The following is a 17,656-nucleotide window of genomic DNA, read 5'->3' as shown; positions in this document are numbered from 1 at the left end:
TTCATTACTCCAGTCTTCAGTCACATGATCCTTCAGAAATCACTTAAATATTAATTATTATTATCGTTATTATTATTATTATTGTTGTTGTTGTTAATAATATTATTATTATTAATAATATTATTAATGGTAATAATAATAAAATCAATAATGACTGAAGTAATAATTTCACACAAAAATGAAGTTTATTCATTATTTACTCCCCCTCAAGTGAACACGAGAGAAGACATTTTGAAGAATGTTGGAAACCTGTAACCATTGATTTCAATTGTATTATAATTATTATTATTGTTGTTGTTATTAATATTATTATTATTAATGGTAATAGTAATAAAAGCAATAATGACTGTGAAAACGGGCAAAATTCTTACAAATAATAATAATAAATGAATAATGATGTGTATATGGAGGGTCTCACTGCATCTCTTCTGGGTCAAAATGAGTGTCAAAATACAGGGTATTGGAAAACAAGGCTCCAAAATCTGCATAACAATAAAGCCAGTTGAGTTTCCTGTTCAGATGCTGTTCTCCTGCGTGTGTGTGTGTGTGTGTGTGTGTGTGTGTGTGTGTGTGTGTGTGTGTGTGTGTGTGTGTGTTTAATGAACAACACGAGATCCAGATCAGCAGCTCTCTGCTCTCATCACTGTTTCTGATGCTACAAACCACTTAAAGTCACTTCCTCTACACTGGAAGACTAGCAAACACTATGTACATTAGAATGCACTTTTAAACACACGCACACACACACACACGCGCACACGCACGCACGCACGCACACACACACACACACACACACACACACACACACACACACACACACACACACAGACAGATTCAAAACCTGAAATATTCTGGTGGAATTATATACACTAAAAGGTACAAAATCTCTGATTTCAGCTCTAGTAACAGCGCAGGACATGGAAGATTAATCATTATACATTTTTAAAATAGAAATGAGCAGTCGGTAACTTTATTTTAAGGGTCCACAATAATGCATTAGTTAAGCATTTATTAATGTTAAAAAATAAGCATTAGTTAAAAACAGTTTTAGTCAATAAACTAGAATATTCCTCAATATGTGCCATAATTCATGTGGATATCACCTTCACTTTAGCTCAAACTGCCTTTATTACCATGTAATAATGACTTTTAGCCTTAATTATTAGCTTGTTGTAATCAATAAACTTGAATATTCCCCAATAAGTGCCATATTTAATGTGGATATCACTTTCATTTTAGAATAGGGGTCAAATTGACTTTATTAACACAGTATTAATGACCTTTATGCCTAAATTATTAGCTTGTTTTAGTCAATAAACTTGAATATTCCTCAATAAGTGTCATAATTATTGTAGATATCATTTTCACTTTAGAATAGGGGGTCAAATTTCCTTCATTAGCACTGTATTAATGACCTTTCAGCCCTAATTATTACCTTGTTTTATTCAATAAACTAGAATATCCCTCAATAAGTGCCATAATTAATGTGGATATCACTTTCACTTTACAATAGGGGGTCAAATTTCCTTCATTAGCAGTGTAATAATGACCTTTTAGGCTTAATTATTAGCTTGTTTTAGTCATAAACTAGAATATCCCTTAATAAGTGTCATAATTAATGTGGATTTCACTTTACAATAGGGGGTCAAACTTCCTTCATTAGCACTGTAATAATGACCGTTATGCCTTAATTATTAGCTTGTTTTAATCAATAAACTTGAATATTCCTTAATAAGTGCCATAATTAATGTGGATATCACTTTTACTTTACAATAGGGGGTCAAACTTCCTTCATTAGCACTGTAATAATGACCGTTAAGCCTTAATTATTAGCTTGTTTTAGTAAATAATCTTGAATATTCCTAAATAAGTGCCATAATTAATGTGGATATCACTTTCACTTTACAATAGGGGGTCAAATTTCCTTCATTAGCACTGTAATAATGACCTTTTAGGCTTAATTATTAGCTGGTTTTAGTTAATAAACTAGAATATTCCCCAATAAGTGCCATAATTAATATGGATATCACTTTCAGTTTAGAATAGAAGGTCAAATTGTTTTTATTAGCACTGTATTAATGACCTTTAAGGCGTAATTATTAGGTTTTCTTAATCAATAAACTTGAATATTCCACAATAAGTGCCAAAACTAATGTGGATATCACTTTGAGTTTACAATAGTGTCCTTTATTAGCACAGTATTTATGACGTTTTAGCCTTAATTATTAGCTTGCTTTATTTAATAAACGTGATTATGCCTCAATAAGTGCCATAATTAAAGTTGATTTTACTTTCACTTCAGTATATAGAGTCAAATTTCCTTCATTAGCACTGTATTTATGACCTTTATAAATGTGGATATAACTTTAGAACATGAGATTAAACTGTGTTTATTACACTATTTCAGCTATAAATAATTACAAACCAGCAGTAATTAAACATAATTAGTAGCTTGTTGTTCAGTTAACCTACAAAGTGACTGAAGGAAATAATATATGGTGTATTAAACTGTAAATAATGGTTAAAATGCCTTTACTATATGTTTAGTTATTCGTGAATGATGCGTTTGCTCATGTCATGCTCAGTTTCCTTCAGCGTAGTTCCTTTGTTCTCCACAGTGGAATGAACCGCCAACTATACCAGCATATGTTTAACATATGTGCAACCCAGTACTGGGAAATGACGCATAAATGTGAGCTAATCATGATTTGACTAACATTAACTAATGTATAATTCGAGACCCTTAATATGTTAACCATTAATTACCAGTGCTCTTGTTTTTGACTATGAGCTGTTAATTAATGCTTAACTAATGCATTATTTTGGACCCTTAAATTAAAGTGACTGATGCTGAACACTGTAATGCTAGGCACAGACTGTTTCACAGCTCATTATTAGATTAAAATGTCCCTCATTTAATCTATATACAGTCTATATGAGTCAGAATTATTCGCCCCCTTTGATTTTTTTTTCTTCTTCTTTTTTTAATATTTCCCATATGATGTTTAACAGAGCAAGGAAATTCTCACAGCATGTCTGATAATATTTTTTCTTCTGGAAAAAGTCTTACTTGTTTTATTTCGGCTAGAATAAAAGCAGTTATTAATTTTTTAAACACCATTTTAGGGACAATATTATTCGCCCCTTTCAGCTATATTTTTTTCGATAGTCTCCAGAACAAACCATCATTATACACTGACTTGCCTAATTACAGTAACCTGCCTAGTTCACCTAATTAAGCCTTTAAATGTCACTTTAAACAGTATAGAAGTGTCTTGAGGAATATCTAGTTAATTCAACAGAAATTGGGGGATAAAAATACGTGGGGTCTAATAATTCAGGGGGGCTAATAATTCTGACTTTAACTGTATATCATTTGTTTTGTTTGTCTAAAAAAATTCAGATTTTAATAAAAAAAATTATATTTACACACACTTTGATAGGACAACATCGTATATTTGATCTATTTCTGCATCTAATATTTCATATGAACTTGTCCTGGCGTGCACCGAAAAACAAAAGAAAAGATAAACTCTGCAATAAATAATAAGTTAAAGATTGTCTGCTGCAGGAGTTGAATTAGAGTGACCGGATCACTGTTAGTGATGTGAAGAAGTGGCTTTAAATGGTTTCCTCAGCAAAAAAATATCAAACCGCAAACACAAAAATGCACCTTAAATCTGTACAACAACACAGAATCTCTCGCTGCTGCTGACCCAAGAACAAATCCAAATAAAAGCTTGCATATTTTACACAAAAATAAGACACATGTTCAAAGTTCTCTTTTTTTCATCCTCCCATAGTAAAGAATCGGTCGTTAACAATGAGCGCGGCGGTGTTTCCTCACCTCCTCCTGATCCTGCTGACTCTTGAGGCTTTTATTCCTGTTATTCAGTCTCCGCTGTGGGCTGAGTGACTCCTCAACACAAGATGAAGGATGAGTGTCTGTGTTGTGTGTGTGTGTGTGTGTGTGTGTGTGTGTCCACAGCGGCTCCTCCATCCGCAGCACACACTGCAAAATCACATCCAGCAACATATACTCAGTAGCATATTCATTGGATATTTTCAGCATCAAACTAAACCTTGACTTCTAGCTGATCATTTGGAGAAGTGTCAGGAGGTGGATTTATCTCTGGTGATCTGCATCTCAATCATCACAAATACTGCAGAAGACCCGCATGGAGCAAAGATTCACACAGAAATCAGTCAAGTTTGGTGAAGGAGAAATCATGGTTTGGGGTCACATTCAGTATGGAGAGATCTGCAGACATCTACAGCCTGAGGTATCAACACATTTGTGCTGCCAAACCACAGGAGAGGGACAATTCTCCAGCAGGATAGCGCTCCTGCTCATACTTCAGCCTCCACATCAAAGCTCCTGAAAGCAAAGAAGGTCAAGCTGCTCCAGGATTGGCCAGCCCAGTCACCAGGCATGAACATTATTGAGCATGTCTGATGAAGATGAAGGAGGAGGCGTTGAAGATGAACACAAAGAGTCTTGATGAACTCTTGGAGTCCTGCAAGACCTTACTGTCCTAATCAAATCATTAATAATCAAGGCATGATCAGATTTTATTGAGCTCAAATAAGCAAAATCTAGAGGCCTTTACCTTTCATATAAGACACTTCTGTGGCAAATGATCAACTAGAAGTCAAGTTATTATGTGTTGTTCCTAAAACTCGGAAAGGCCACAAGACTTTTGTCAGGTAGTGTGTGTGTGTACAGTTGAAGTCAGGATGCCATGTCTGAGTGTGTCAGTCTTACGGTAGCTTCATTTGCTGTGTTGATAGGAGTAGTTGTTGTGTTCTGCTGCTGTGTCGATGGTGATCTGCTGCTGCTGCTGTCCACTGTTCTCCTGCACGACACACAACACCATCAGCAGACATCTACACTCATCACTCATATTATTAGTAGTATTAATATTACTGTTATTATTATTATTAGTGGCAGATTGCAATCATGACTCTTCAGGTGTGTACCACCACCTACTGTTTCAGAGTCAGCAGCATTGACCACATTTCACACAATCTACTTTATTTAAATACATGAATAAATAAATATTTGTGCGCTTCATTATTTTGTAAACATTCATTTGCTCTAATTATATTTGATCAAAAAGACGAAACCCTCCCCATCAAAACTACTTTCTTCACCTCTGATCACATGGAATGCCCTAGAGTGGGGCTATCAGTCCTAAAAGGCAGGGTTACTGGTCATTTAGGGCGGGACTATCAGTCATTTAGGGCGGAGCTTTCATTCATTTAGGGCGGAGCTATCAGTCATTTAGGGTGGAGCTATCATTAATTTAGGGCGGGGCTATCAGTCCTTTAGGACGGAGCTATCAGTCATTTAGGGCGGAGCTATCAGTCATTTAGGGCGGGGCTATCAGTCGATTAGAGTGGAGCTATCAGTCCTTTAGGGCGGAGCTATCAGTCCTTTAGGGCGGACTATCAGTCCTTTAGGGTGAAACTATCATTCATTTAGGGCGGAGCTATCAGTCATTTAGGGCGGAGCTATCATTCATTTAGGGCGGGGCTATCAGTCCTTTAGGGCGGACTATCAGTCCTTTAGGGTGAAGCTATCAGTCATTTAGGGCGGGACTATGAGTCCTTTAGGGTGGATCTATCAGTCTTTTAGGGCAGGACTATCAGTCATTTAGGGCTGAGCTATCATTCATTTAGGGCGGGACTATCAGTCCTTTAGGGTGGGACTATCAGTCCTTTAGGGTGGAGCTATCAATCATTTAGGGTGGAGCTATCAATCATTTAGGGTGGAGCTATCAGTTATTTAGGGCGGAGCTATCAGTCCTTTAAGACAGAGCTATCGGACATTTAGGGTGGAGCTATCAGACAATTAGGGCGGGACTATCAGTCCTTTAGGGTGTAGCTATCAGTCATTTAGGGTGGAGCTATCAGTCATTTAGGGTGGAGCTATCAGTCATTTAGGGCAGGGCTATTGATCATTTAGGGCGGGACTATCAGTCCTTTAAGACAGAGCTATCAGTCAATTAAGGGTGGAGCTATCAGTCCTTTAGGGCAAGGTTTTTGGTCATTTAGGGAGGAACTATCAGTCCCTTAGGGTGGAGCTATCAGTCATTTAGGGCAGGGCTATCAGTCCTTTAGGGCGGAGCTATCAGTACTTTAGGGCAGAGCTATCAGTCCTTTAGAGTGGAGCAATGAGAGCATGTCTTTCTGCTCTGCTTACATCCACTCATCAATATTTCTTCCTTTTGTTAGCAATACCCATTTTTTTAAAAATTAAACAATTCCTGAAGTAAATCCTGCACCACCGTACATTTTTTTTCTCTTTTCAGGACCATTTCAATTGGATGTAACAATATGGGGAAAAGAACAATCTTAACTATTGTTTTATGACGATTTTAAAACGGACACCTCTCTTCTATTCACACCCTGTGCTCTAATATGTTTCTGTACACTATATAATAGTTCTCCATATTCCATATGTCCTGTCCTTTCTTCATATATTTTTTAATTAATGCCTTAGTTTCCACAGTATTGCTGTCCTTCATTGTTTTTTTTACTAATTAGTCTTCAAACACTGAAGGCTGAAGAGCCACAGAAGCGGGTCATACCTCTAATGAGACACTAGAGGGAGGCACTGCGGTGAACTGAGGGATATAGGTGCCCTGCAGAGCTGCGTTCGGGATATACTGTAGAGAAAAACACAAGACCAGCATCACTTTTACATTCACACACACAGATCAGCATCACAAACTCTTCAGCCGGACTCACACTGTGCCGTTATTAAAGTCCACCTCAATCAAAAGTCAATTCTCTGGAGATTTATCCCAGTAGGATGACGCATTTCCAACAGAAACTGAATATTAAGTAGTGGGCGGGGGTTTTATTTATTGCACTCCTCCTCTTCTCTTTGCTATTCCAGTGCACAAGCACATCGGTTTATTAAAGTTCTTAATATTCAATGCACTCTCAATTCTTCAATGCCATTATCAGTCTCACACTATTGTTTTCCTCTTTCTGGAAGTCTTGATAACACCATTGCTGAGTTTTTGTGTCATTATTTCAGCAAATAGGATTGTAGAATAATGATTTGTTGTTCTCTCCTATTCACTGTGCTCTGAGTTTACCCAACTATGACGACTGAGAAAGCTGGAAATGTGAAAAGGGTCTATTTCTGCATTTATTTTAGATGAGCACAGTGTGAGCCAAGCTTTATTGAGGTGAATCTCCAACCGTGCCGGTGCTGCCGAGGGACAGGTGACTCAGCTGCTGGGTCAACGGCCCCATCATAGACGAGGACTGGAGGGACATTTGGTGATCCAGAGCCTGGGTCAAAAGAGCACCCTGTACACATGATCATAAACACAGTCAATATGCCAAGTTATTAGGTAATAAGGCAAGTCATTGTATAACAGTGGTTTGTTTTGTAAACAATCTAATATAAATATTGCTAAAAGGGGATAATAATATTGACCTAATAATATTGAAAACTGCTTATATTCTAGTCGATATAAAACAAGTAAAACTTTCTCCAGAAGAAAAAATATTATAGGAAATACTGTGAAAATTTCCTGAATCTGTTCAACATCATTTGGGAAATATTTGGCAAAGAAAATGAAGGTGAATAATCTTGACTTTAGCTGTTTGTGCAGTAAATAGAAAGAAACTCACTGTGGGCTGCATGAGGTACGACTGATGATGCATCCAGGACGGGCTGTGCATCTGTGGATCAAAACAAATATATATGAGCGATTCCAGCGTTATGGATGCGACATTTGCAGCAAAAACACAAAAGATAAATTCACATGGAAAGTATACGTTAGCATTATATTGAAACTTCTGTTTATATATTAACAACTGACCACAGAGTAAAGAGAGCAGAAAAATCAATCTATAAACATGTTTTGTACTTTAAATGAGGAAAATAAAGAAGCGTTGTGGATGTGACAAAAAAAGTCTCCAGGTTTACAGTATACAACATACTTTGCCAGAGTTCTGACCAGGTCTAGAAAATATGATCATATAACCTCAATTTTATCCTCCTTACACTGGCTGCCTGTTAAGTTTCGTATTGAATTTAAAATATTACTTCTCACCTATAAAGCTCTAAATAATCCAGCTCCTGTTTATCTAACCAACCTTCTGTCTCGCTACAATCCAGCTCGCTCTTTAAGATCTCAAAACTCAGGGCTTCTGCTAGCACCTAGAATAGCAAAGTCGAGTAAGGGAGGTCGAGCCTTCTCTTTCATGGCTCCTACACTCTGGAATAGCCTTCCTGATAACGTCCGAGGCTCAGACACACTCTCTCAGTTCAAAACTTGATTAAAGACCTGTATTTTTAGTAAAGCATACACTCAATGCATCACCTAGGGGGTTCCACACAGGCTTCTGCATCTTGCTTATATACACTATGAACAGCAGCTACGCTAATTATTCTCTTTATTCTCTATTTTCACCTGGGGGATACTCATCCCGAGGTCCTCAGATTATGCGGAGTCACTGATTGGATCCAAGACCAACGACGTGATGATCCCAAGGTTTCCATATCCGGGACCAGGCCATATCCTGAGCTGCTGCTGCGCTGATGGTCGTGGGGAGTGGAGAACATGAGTCTGATTCCAGCGACGCTCCAGGGACAGACGAGTCTTCGCTGAGGCCATCTTCCAGCCTAAACCAAGGCGAATGAAGCTCTGCACAAGACTTTGGCCAGCGGAGAAATTAAAATGGTCGTGCCCAACTGAGTCTGGTTCTCTCAAGGTTTTTTTTCTTCTCTCCCATCAGGTGAAGTTTTTTTTCCCTCTCCGCTGTCGCCACTGCCTCGCATGGTTCAGGACTGGTAGAGCTACGCATCGATGAATTTGCTCTTCAGTGTTTGAACTCTCAGTAATGATTAAATCACACTGAACTGAGCTAAACTGAACTGAACTTAAACACTAAAATCTGAACCACACTGTTTCAGTTACTATGACCATTTATGTAAAGCTGCTTTGACACAATCTACATTGTAAAAGCGCTATACAAATAAAGCTGAATTGAATTGAACTTTGTAGAGATTATGTGAATTAAACTGCACAACCAAAAAGAAACGATGATAATCAAAAGGATAAGTGTTCTCTTTATAATACAACCATGACTGACTTCATTTTATTTAATATTTTCACATTTATGAGGAAAAAGCTTTGTTATGGATGTGACATCCCTCCGTTATGAATGTGACACACAGGGTCGGAGTGCGACTCCTTTTCAGCCCTGGAGTTTCAAGTCTCAGACCGGCCCACCTCAGTTCACGACTGACTATATTTCCAATTCAGCTTCTAATGACACGATCACGTCTTTTTCAAGAAAACAGCTGCTTTAGAATTTCAAATATTCAACAACCCTAACAGTATTAAATGTCTGAACAATAAATATAATTAAAAAAAAAGAAGAAATGATAATGATTTCTCTAGTAAGGTTCGAACACCGGTCTGCCATGTGGCAACGTAACGTGCTGACCACTCGACCGCAATAGCACTGTTGCGATAGTGCGAAAGTTGTGTCGGATTGATTGATGTAATCATCTGATTTTCATTGAGCAGGAGTAATAATCATTAATATTAATTATTCGAATTCTTATAGTCACTAAGGTGCCGCTGTTTGGGGTTGGATGATAGTTACATCATCATTAACGTGCAGGCTGCATTTTGCTTACGGGGCTGCGAGAAAATAAATAAAAAGAGCGGAGCTGCGGCGAAATAATGAATAAAAAGTGAGGCTAAGGTCAAATAATTAAATAAATGAAAAAAGTGCGACTGCCGAGAGTGCAAGCAGCTACGGACACCGGCCCTCGCGGCCAAAAAACGGACCGGCCCACCAGCAATCCGGGCCTGATGACAGATGTGAAATGTGAAATATTTTTGTTTGAAAACATTGACAGATGCATTTTTGAGTATTTTAAAGCACTGTAAAATACTTTCTTACACAAAAAACCCAGAAACGGTTTCAGTATTTTAGTAAAAACTTAATTTTTTTCATGGCAAAGTTGACATTTGCATGGCATTGCTCATATACAGTGCTCAGCATATACGAGTACACCCTTATTGAAAATGAACATCGCAACAACACTATATATTTTTTGCTTCTCTTGATTTTTACTATTTTTTTTTTCATTAATTTTTTATTTTTGAACCATTATCTCATCTCATTTTCATCTACTTTTTCCGGGGTCGGGTCGCAGTGGCAGCAGTCTAAGGAGAGAACCCCAGACTTCCCTCTCCCCAGACACTTCCTCCAGCTCCTCCGGGGGGATCCCGAGGCATTCCCAGGCCAGCTGAGAGTCATAGTCCCTCCAGCATGTCCTGGGTTTCCCCGAGGCCTCCTCCCGGTGCTCATTTATTAGAGAAGAAAAACGCCACAGTGGCAAATCCCAATGCATCAAACTCCACTACTCTGACTGATATCTGCTCCAGTTTATGAGAAAGTGAGGATTTTGTTCTCGTTGACTCACTGGATGTAAACGCTGCTTTATTTGCAAATATCCAATGCGATATTCCAGTTTTGCACACTAATCTTTGGATGGAAACACAGCTGGGGAGAGCTGCTGTAATGCTGATGTGAATGATCTGACCTGGTAGGACGGAACTTGTGAAGGCATGTATGGAGACAGAGACGTCTGAGCGATCATTCGGTTTGGACCAATGCTGTACGGCGATGAATAAAACCTGAAATCAGTACAGAAACATTAGTGCAGGTAAATAAAGTACAACTAAATCAATCCAGCTCTCCTGCACAGATGCAATCGCTTTATATGAAGGTTTAAATGCTGAACAGAAACTCAAGTGTGTAAAATCCTGAGAGAATCAGCCATTATGACCATGAAATACACAATAAATGATGGGATTTTTATTTTTTGCATCAACTAAATTTGTAATCAGAACAAATCTGAAGCGAAAGTGAATCTACTGTGTGTTTTTAATATAAATGTGCACCTTAAAACTAAGATTTCATGTGTTTTTTTATGCTGTTTTTCTGCACTCACCCGTTCTGTAAAGCTGTCGGGTCGTATGTGAGCGTCATTCCTCCCTGAAGAAGGAAAGAATTCTAATTTTACAGTGCATCAGTCTCACAATGTTAAACTAAAAATACATTGAATGAAGATGCAGATGTTTTGAAGTGATGAGGTGTGGTGAATGTTTCTGTATTATATTTCGTCTTCTAACTGCTGCCGTTTTTCTATATGCACACATATTTACATATCATACACACCACAAGGGAGAGATAGAGAGCACATGGACACTGCTCAGTGGGACATCTGAAGAAGCCGGAAAAGCACATGGAGTAGCAGGTTGCCAAATCTACCTTTTTTTGTGTGTGTGTGTGTGCTAAGGACAATAGTTATTGTGGATTTTCTCTTTTTGGACTCATTAGGCCCCATTCACACAGGGCTTCAGCGTCATTGCTTGACAGAGGTCGTGTCTGAAGTTGGGGCTGATGCGATCATCATAGCAGCGTCAGCCAATGAAACTAGTCAGCAATAGGCCACTTTCTGAGCTGGTGTATTTGCATACAGCGATCTGATTGGCTGATGCTTCCGTCAGCGCTTAAAAAGTTGAGCAAATCCCAACTCCTGCAGCGAGCAACGGCTGTGAAGTGGCGCCGATGGATCCACAATGCAGTTCGGCAACGCCTGACGTCACCCATTCAAAGTGAATGGGAAGCGTTGACGCTGACGCCCCGTGTGAATGGGGCCTTAGGCTTGCAGAACTGCATTATAAAGACTATCATGCAGCAACTATACATGGTACGAGTTATTCGGATTTTTTTGGTTTTTTTATCCGGAACTTTTTGGTGAGAGCAATCCATTTTGCACGCACACACATCCACGGACTTTGGACTTTGCACACACATACATACACACACACCCTCACACACACACGGGATTCACCTTTCATGTATTGTGTTAATTTATTATTGTTGTTTGTGTTTATGTTTGATTGTAAGGACATTTTCAGAGAGCTTTGTAAATTAAATATATAAAAAGATTCTCTCATCAATCCATGATCAAATTGAAAACAGCCCTGCTGAAAAATCCAGCTTAAACCAGCCTAAGCTGGTTGGCTGGTTATAGCTGGTCAGCCAGGCTGGTTTTAGAGGGGTTTTGGCCATTTCCAGGCTGGTTTCTAGCCATTTTCAGCCTGGTCTTAGCTGGTCAGGCTGGGAGATGACCAGCTAAAACCAGCTTGACCAGCCTAGCCAAGCTGGAAGTCTAGCCAAAACCAGCTATGTCCAGCTTACACCAGGCTGGTCAAGCTGGTTTTAGCTGGATTTGGCTGGTCATTTTCTAGTCTGACCAGCTAAGACCAGGCTGGAAATGGCTGGAAACCAGCCTGGAAATGGCCAAAACCCCTCTAAAACCAGGCTGGTCGAACAGCCAACCAGCCTAGACTGGTTTAAGCTGGATTTTTCAGCAGGGAGGAACTAGAGAATTGAACCATTTTTATTTTTAATCTTGTGTATCCCGCTGATTTAAAGACGAGCGTTACAAGTGTGTTGTTAAGTCACGGAGTTACAATGTAACCTGCTCACCTAATGTTTACGCTCGTAATATTTATATAGGGCGACGCAGTGGCGCAGTAGGTAGTGCTGTCGCCTCACAGCAAGAAGGTCGCTGGTTGAACCTCAGCGTTTCTGTGTGGAGTTTGCATGTTCTCCCTGCGTTCGCGTGGGTTTCCTCCGGGTGCTCCGGTTTCCCCCACAGTCCAAACACATGCGGTACAGGTGAATTGGGTAGGCAAAACCATCCGTAGTGTATGAGTGTGTGTGTGTGTGTGTGTGTGTGTGTGTGTGTGGATGTTTCCCAGAGATGGGTTGCAGCTGGAAGGGCATCCGCTGTGTAAAAACTTGCTGGAATACTTGGTGGTTCATTCCGCTGTGGCGACCCCGAATTAATAAAGGGACTAAGCCGACAAGAAAATGAATGAATATATATATAATTTGCTCATTAATAACCTCATGTGGAACTCTGAATCAGCGTCTCATTTCAGAGTCACACAACGGAATGAACCGCCAACTTATCCAGAATATGTTTTACACAGTGGATGTCCTTTTAGCTGCAACCCATTACTGGGAAAGCCAAGGCAACCCGTGGTGCTGAAATTTAATTGGCTAAACTGGCATTGGGCAGGTTAAAAGAACCAAAACAAAGACCGGCAGTAACGCTGACACGTAACGCACATGTTCAATACAGAATATCTGACTTCAGCATTGCTTTTTAGATTCACTTATCATGTTTCTTAAATATCTGCAAACCTATTATAGTATTTTTATGCATTAGAAGAGTCAAAACTAACATACAGCAGCTTTAAATATGAGTCAATGTTAAATATACAGGGTGTGCAACACATATACAGGGTATTAAAACACAGATACCGTATCAGCGTCTCTAGTCCAGGATCGTCCGTTCTGCAGGTATTTGTTCTGATTCTGTCGCTTCTTTTGTCCTCCATCTGCAAACTTGCATAGCAGCGGTTCTGTAGGCACTAAAGTCATTTATTTATTTATTTATTTATTTATTTATTTTTAGATATGTATTCATGTTCTCATCAATTCTCTATACAATAATTAAACACATTTAGATGATCTACCTGGAACTCCTGGTGGGGTTTTGATATATTTTCCATTAAAATGCTGAATAATAGCTTCACATTTCTCTGTGGACTCCATCCTGTGGTACACACACATTCACAAACACAGACATGTGGCTGTGGAAAATTCTTTGATAGCAAATTAAACTCCAGCGGGATGTGTGTGTGTGTGTGTGTGTGTGTGTGTGTGTGTTGTGTACCTTGCGAAGCCCACTCCTCTGCTTGTGCCGTTAGCGTCTCGCAGGATGCGTGTGGAGATCACCTGGCCGAAAGACTTCAGCATGGCCTCCAGCTCCTGCTCGTCCATCGACACCGGCAGATTGGAGATGTACAGGTTTGTGGGATCCTGCTCCTGTTGCTGGACACACACACACACACAGCACGTTCAGCTCAGGAATGCCTTTAGGGTGGGGCTATCAGTAATTTAGGGTGGGGCTATCAGTAATTTAATCTGTGGCTATCAGTAATTTAGGGCGGGGCTATCAGTAATTTAATCTGTGGCTATCAGTAATTTAGGGCGGGGCTATCAGTAATTTAATCTGTGGCTATCAGTAATTTAGGGCGGGGCTATCAGTAATTTAATCTGTGGCTATCAGTAATTTAGGGCGGGGCTATCAGTAATTTAATCTGTGGCTATCAGTAATTTAGGGTGGGGCTATCAGTAATTTAATCTGTGGCTATCAGTAATTTAGGGCGGGGCTATCAGTAATTTAATCTGTGGCTATCAGTAATTTAGGGCGGGGCTATCAGTAATTTAATCTGTGGCTATCAGTAATTTAGGGCGGGGCTATCAGTGATTTAGGGCGGGGCTATCAGTAATTTAATCTGTGGCTATCAGTAATTTAGGGCGGGGCTATCAGTGATTTAGGGCAGGGCTATCAGTAATTTAGGGTGGGGCTATCAGTAATTTAATCTGTGGCTATCAGTAATTTAGGGCGGGGCTATCAGTGATTTAGGGCGGGGCTATCAGTAATTTAATCTGTGGCTATCAGTAATTTAGGGCGGGGCTATCAGTGATTTAGGGCAGGGCTATCAGTAATTTAGGGTGGGGCTATCAGTAATTTAATCTGTGGCTATCAGTAATTTAGGGCGGGGCTATCAGTGATTTAGGGCAGGGCTATCAGTAATTTAGGGTGGGGCTATCAGTAATTTAATCTGTGGCTATCAGTAATTTAGGGCGGGGCTTTCAGTGATTTAGGGCAGGGCTATCAGTAATTTAGGGTGGGGCTATCAGTAATTTAATCTGTGGCTATCAGTAATTTAGGGCGGGGCTATCAGTGATTTAGGGCGGGGCTATCAGTAATTTAATCTGTGGCTATCAGTAATTTAATCTGTGGCTATCAGTAATTTAGGGCGGGGCTATCAGTGATTTAGGGCGGGGCTATCAGTAATTTAATCTGTGGCTATCAGTAATTTAGGGCGGGGCTATCAGTGATTTAGGGCAGGCCTATCAGTAATATAGGGTGGGGCTATCAGTAAATTAGGGCGGGGATATCAGTAATTTAGGGTGGGACTATCAGTAATATAGGGTGGGGCAATCAGTCATTTAAGGTGGGACTATCAGTAATTTAGGGTGGGGCTTTAAGTCATTTAGGGCGGGGCTATCACTCCTTTAAGACAGAGCTATTAGTCATTTTGGGCAGGGCTATCAGTCCTTTAAAGTGGGCAATCAGACCTTTAGGGAATGCCTATCAGGCCTTTAGGGCGGAGCTATTAGTCTTTTTGGGTGGAGCTATCAGTCTATTAGGGTGTGGTTATCAGTCCTTTAGGGTGTGGCTATCAATCCTTTAGGGCGGGGCTATCAGTGCTTTAGGGTGGGGCTATCAGTGCTTTAGGGTGGGGCTATCAGTGCTTTAGGGTGGGGCTATCAGTGCTTTAGGGTGGGGCTGTCAGGGCGTATGTCTTTCTGCTGCCTTTATCTATTCATCAATCTTCTTTTATTTTGTTAGCTACGCCCATTTTTCAACAATCCAATCAGTCCCTGAAGAACGAAACCATGCACCGCCCTCCATAATTTCCTCATTTCAGGACTGTTTCAATTTGATGTAGGTCAAAACATGGGGAAACAGGACAATCTTAGCTTCAGTGTCATGGCGACATCCAAATGTAAGGAATAAAACATGTTAGCAATCTTTATCTTTATCTTATCTTTATCTATATGCATTTGATTTTACATTTTGTCACATGTTTAAATACATATTTTTAGTGCAGTGTTAATTATTATTTTTAAAAGCAAACAGTAAGTGGACGTACTAGTTTGGGTTCTGCTTCTGTGCACTTCACCATCACAGTAACGTGCAAATAACAGCGCTCCTAAATAGACTTCTTATTCTTCAGGAGGATGCAATTATAATTACATTCGGTAACAATTTAGATAAAGTAAAAATTCATATCGTTTACTACTGAATAATTACCTGCCCATCATTAAGTAATTTGCTGTTTATTAGCACTAATTAAGTATGATCTTATTTTCCATTCCTAATCCCACCCAATGCCTAAACCCAGCTCCTGCCTCACTAATAAGCAGATAATGAGGAGTTCGCTGAGCGCAAAGTCTCAGTTAAAGGTTTGTTAATGAAATAAATTGTATATTGAAATAAAGTGTGACCTTAAATTAGAAGTGAAGCCATAATCTGTTCAATAATACCTCATACATTCATTTTCTTATCGGCTTAGTCCCTTTATTAATTTGGGGTCGCCACAGCGGAATGAACCGCCAACTTATCCAGCAAGTTTTTACGCAGTGGATGCCCTTCCAGCCGCAACCCATCTCTGGGAAACATCCACACATACACACACACACACTACAAACAATTTAGTCTACCCAAATCACCTGTACCGCATGTGTTTGGACTGTGGGGGAAAACGGAGCACCCGGAGGAAACCCACGCGAACACAGGGAGAACATGCAAACTCCACACAGAAACGCCAACTGAGCCGAGGATCGAACCAGCGACCTTCTTGCTGTGAGGCAAACGTGCTACCCACTGCGCCACCTCAATAAATGACTGTTTAATAAAAAAGAAGCAGTTTTACGTTTATTCTCCTCTACTGTAGTTCAGATATATCTAAAGCATACAGAGGCCTCCGTTTGCTCTTTCAGTGTAAAGTTCAGTAGTTCACTAAGGATGTATATCCTGCATTTCTCACTGTGTGCGTGTGTGTGTGTGTGTGTTTAAAGTGTGTGTTTGCATATGATCCTCACACACTGCCTGTGTGTCGGACAAAGAGGATTCTGGGAAACAAAGAGGATCGACTTCAAAAGACAAAACAACAGATCGACTGATACTCACACAGCAGAGGAACGGCAAACAATGACACGAAACACGCCAGAGAAAAGACTCAGAACGCCAACACACACACTCACACACACCTCTGTCCAGTCAAATATGGGTCACAATCTTATCACAGGGTATACACAAAGTTTCTGTGTGTGTGTGTGTGTGTGTGTGTGTGTATAGGAAATCGCAAGCTCAGAAATGCATTTAAATCGTGTTACACACTACATGGAAGGTAAAAACCCATGACAGAGGTTCTTTAAAGAGTAATGAAACCCCCCTCGTCTCAGCAGGGTTTTTTTACACCTCATAGCCTAGTGGTTAGTGTGTCAACATAGAACCGAAGTGCTCGCCGTGACCTGAGTTCGATTCCCGTCTCGAGGTCCTTTGCTGATCCTTCCCTTATCTCTGCTCCCCACACTTTCCTGTCTCTACATCTCCACAGTCCTATCAATAAAGGTGAAAACCCCTAAAAAACAATTATAAAAAAAAAGTCAGGAAAGTGGGTGAGTCCAGCTTTGTTTAGGTGGGAGTGTCGAGTGGCGAAAGAGGGAAGGGCTTGCATTAAAATATGGAGATTCATTAAGGGCGTAAAAACACCTGACTGGTTCGAACCAGCTCTTACTCATGATTTAAAGCACAGACACGCTGAAACTCAGTGACATCACTGTACTGCTGGCCAATCACCACGCTGAAATTTATGCAATGACCTCATTGTCATGACTTTGGTTCAAAAAAAATTTAAACCGTAAAAACGAATTGGATTTAAACAAC

At 39.9% G+C, this 17,656-nt stretch overlaps 1 protein-coding gene and 1 long non-coding RNA gene across 9 annotated transcripts in view; one reads left to right on the top strand and one right to left on the bottom strand.

Moving 5' to 3' along the window:
• rbms2a (RNA binding motif, single stranded interacting protein 2a) overlaps positions 1–17,656 on the bottom strand; it is a 608,287-nt gene that overhangs the window by 565,546 nt on the left and 25,085 nt on the right. For 2 of the 7 annotated variants that reach the window (XR_015502208.1, XR_015502209.1), the window contains exons 5-14: positions 13,805–13,962; positions 13,605–13,684; positions 13,390–13,499; positions 11,000–11,043; positions 10,589–10,682; positions 7,654–7,704; positions 7,216–7,326; positions 6,594–6,671; positions 4,766–4,856; positions 3,153–4,012 (exon numbers count right to left, since the gene is read on the bottom strand). Coding sequence is in view for 3 of the 7 variants with exons in the window: in XM_087273077.1 (XP_087129203.1) it covers positions 4,773–4,856; positions 6,594–6,671; positions 7,216–7,326; positions 7,654–7,704; positions 10,589–10,682; positions 11,000–11,043; positions 13,390–13,499; positions 13,605–13,684; positions 13,805–13,962 (810 nt within the window). In the remaining 4 variants the exon portion in view is untranslated. Of the gene's footprint in view, positions 1–3,073; positions 4,013–4,765; positions 4,857–6,593; positions 6,672–7,215; positions 7,327–7,653; positions 7,965–9,025; positions 10,683–10,999; positions 12,604–12,638; positions 13,500–13,604; positions 13,685–13,804; positions 14,832–15,030; positions 15,425–15,491; positions 17,352–17,656 lie in introns of those variants that run through there. The other 5 variants (XM_087273077.1, XM_087273078.1, XM_088651134.1 and 2 more) reach the window with 4 other exon arrangements.
• Positions 781–3,693, top strand: LOC147841617 (uncharacterized). 2 transcript variants are annotated; one of them, XR_015502238.1, is made up of 2 exons: positions 781–1,537; positions 1,934–3,693. It is a non-coding gene; the product is annotated as an uncharacterized LOC147841617 (long non-coding RNA). The 2 variants fall into 2 exon arrangements; XR_015502237.1 differs by having other exon boundaries at positions 816–1,537; positions 1,664–3,693.

The sequence above is a fragment of the Danio rerio genome, chromosome 11, assembly GCF_052040795.2.
Source record: "Danio rerio strain M-AB ecotype USA chromosome 11, GRCz13ab, whole genome shotgun sequence".
Taxonomy (NCBI): domain Eukaryota; kingdom Metazoa; phylum Chordata; class Actinopteri; order Cypriniformes; family Danionidae; genus Danio; species Danio rerio.
The sequence above is the reverse complement of the archived record's forward strand: the minus strand, read 5'-3'. Positions and strand labels throughout refer to the sequence as shown.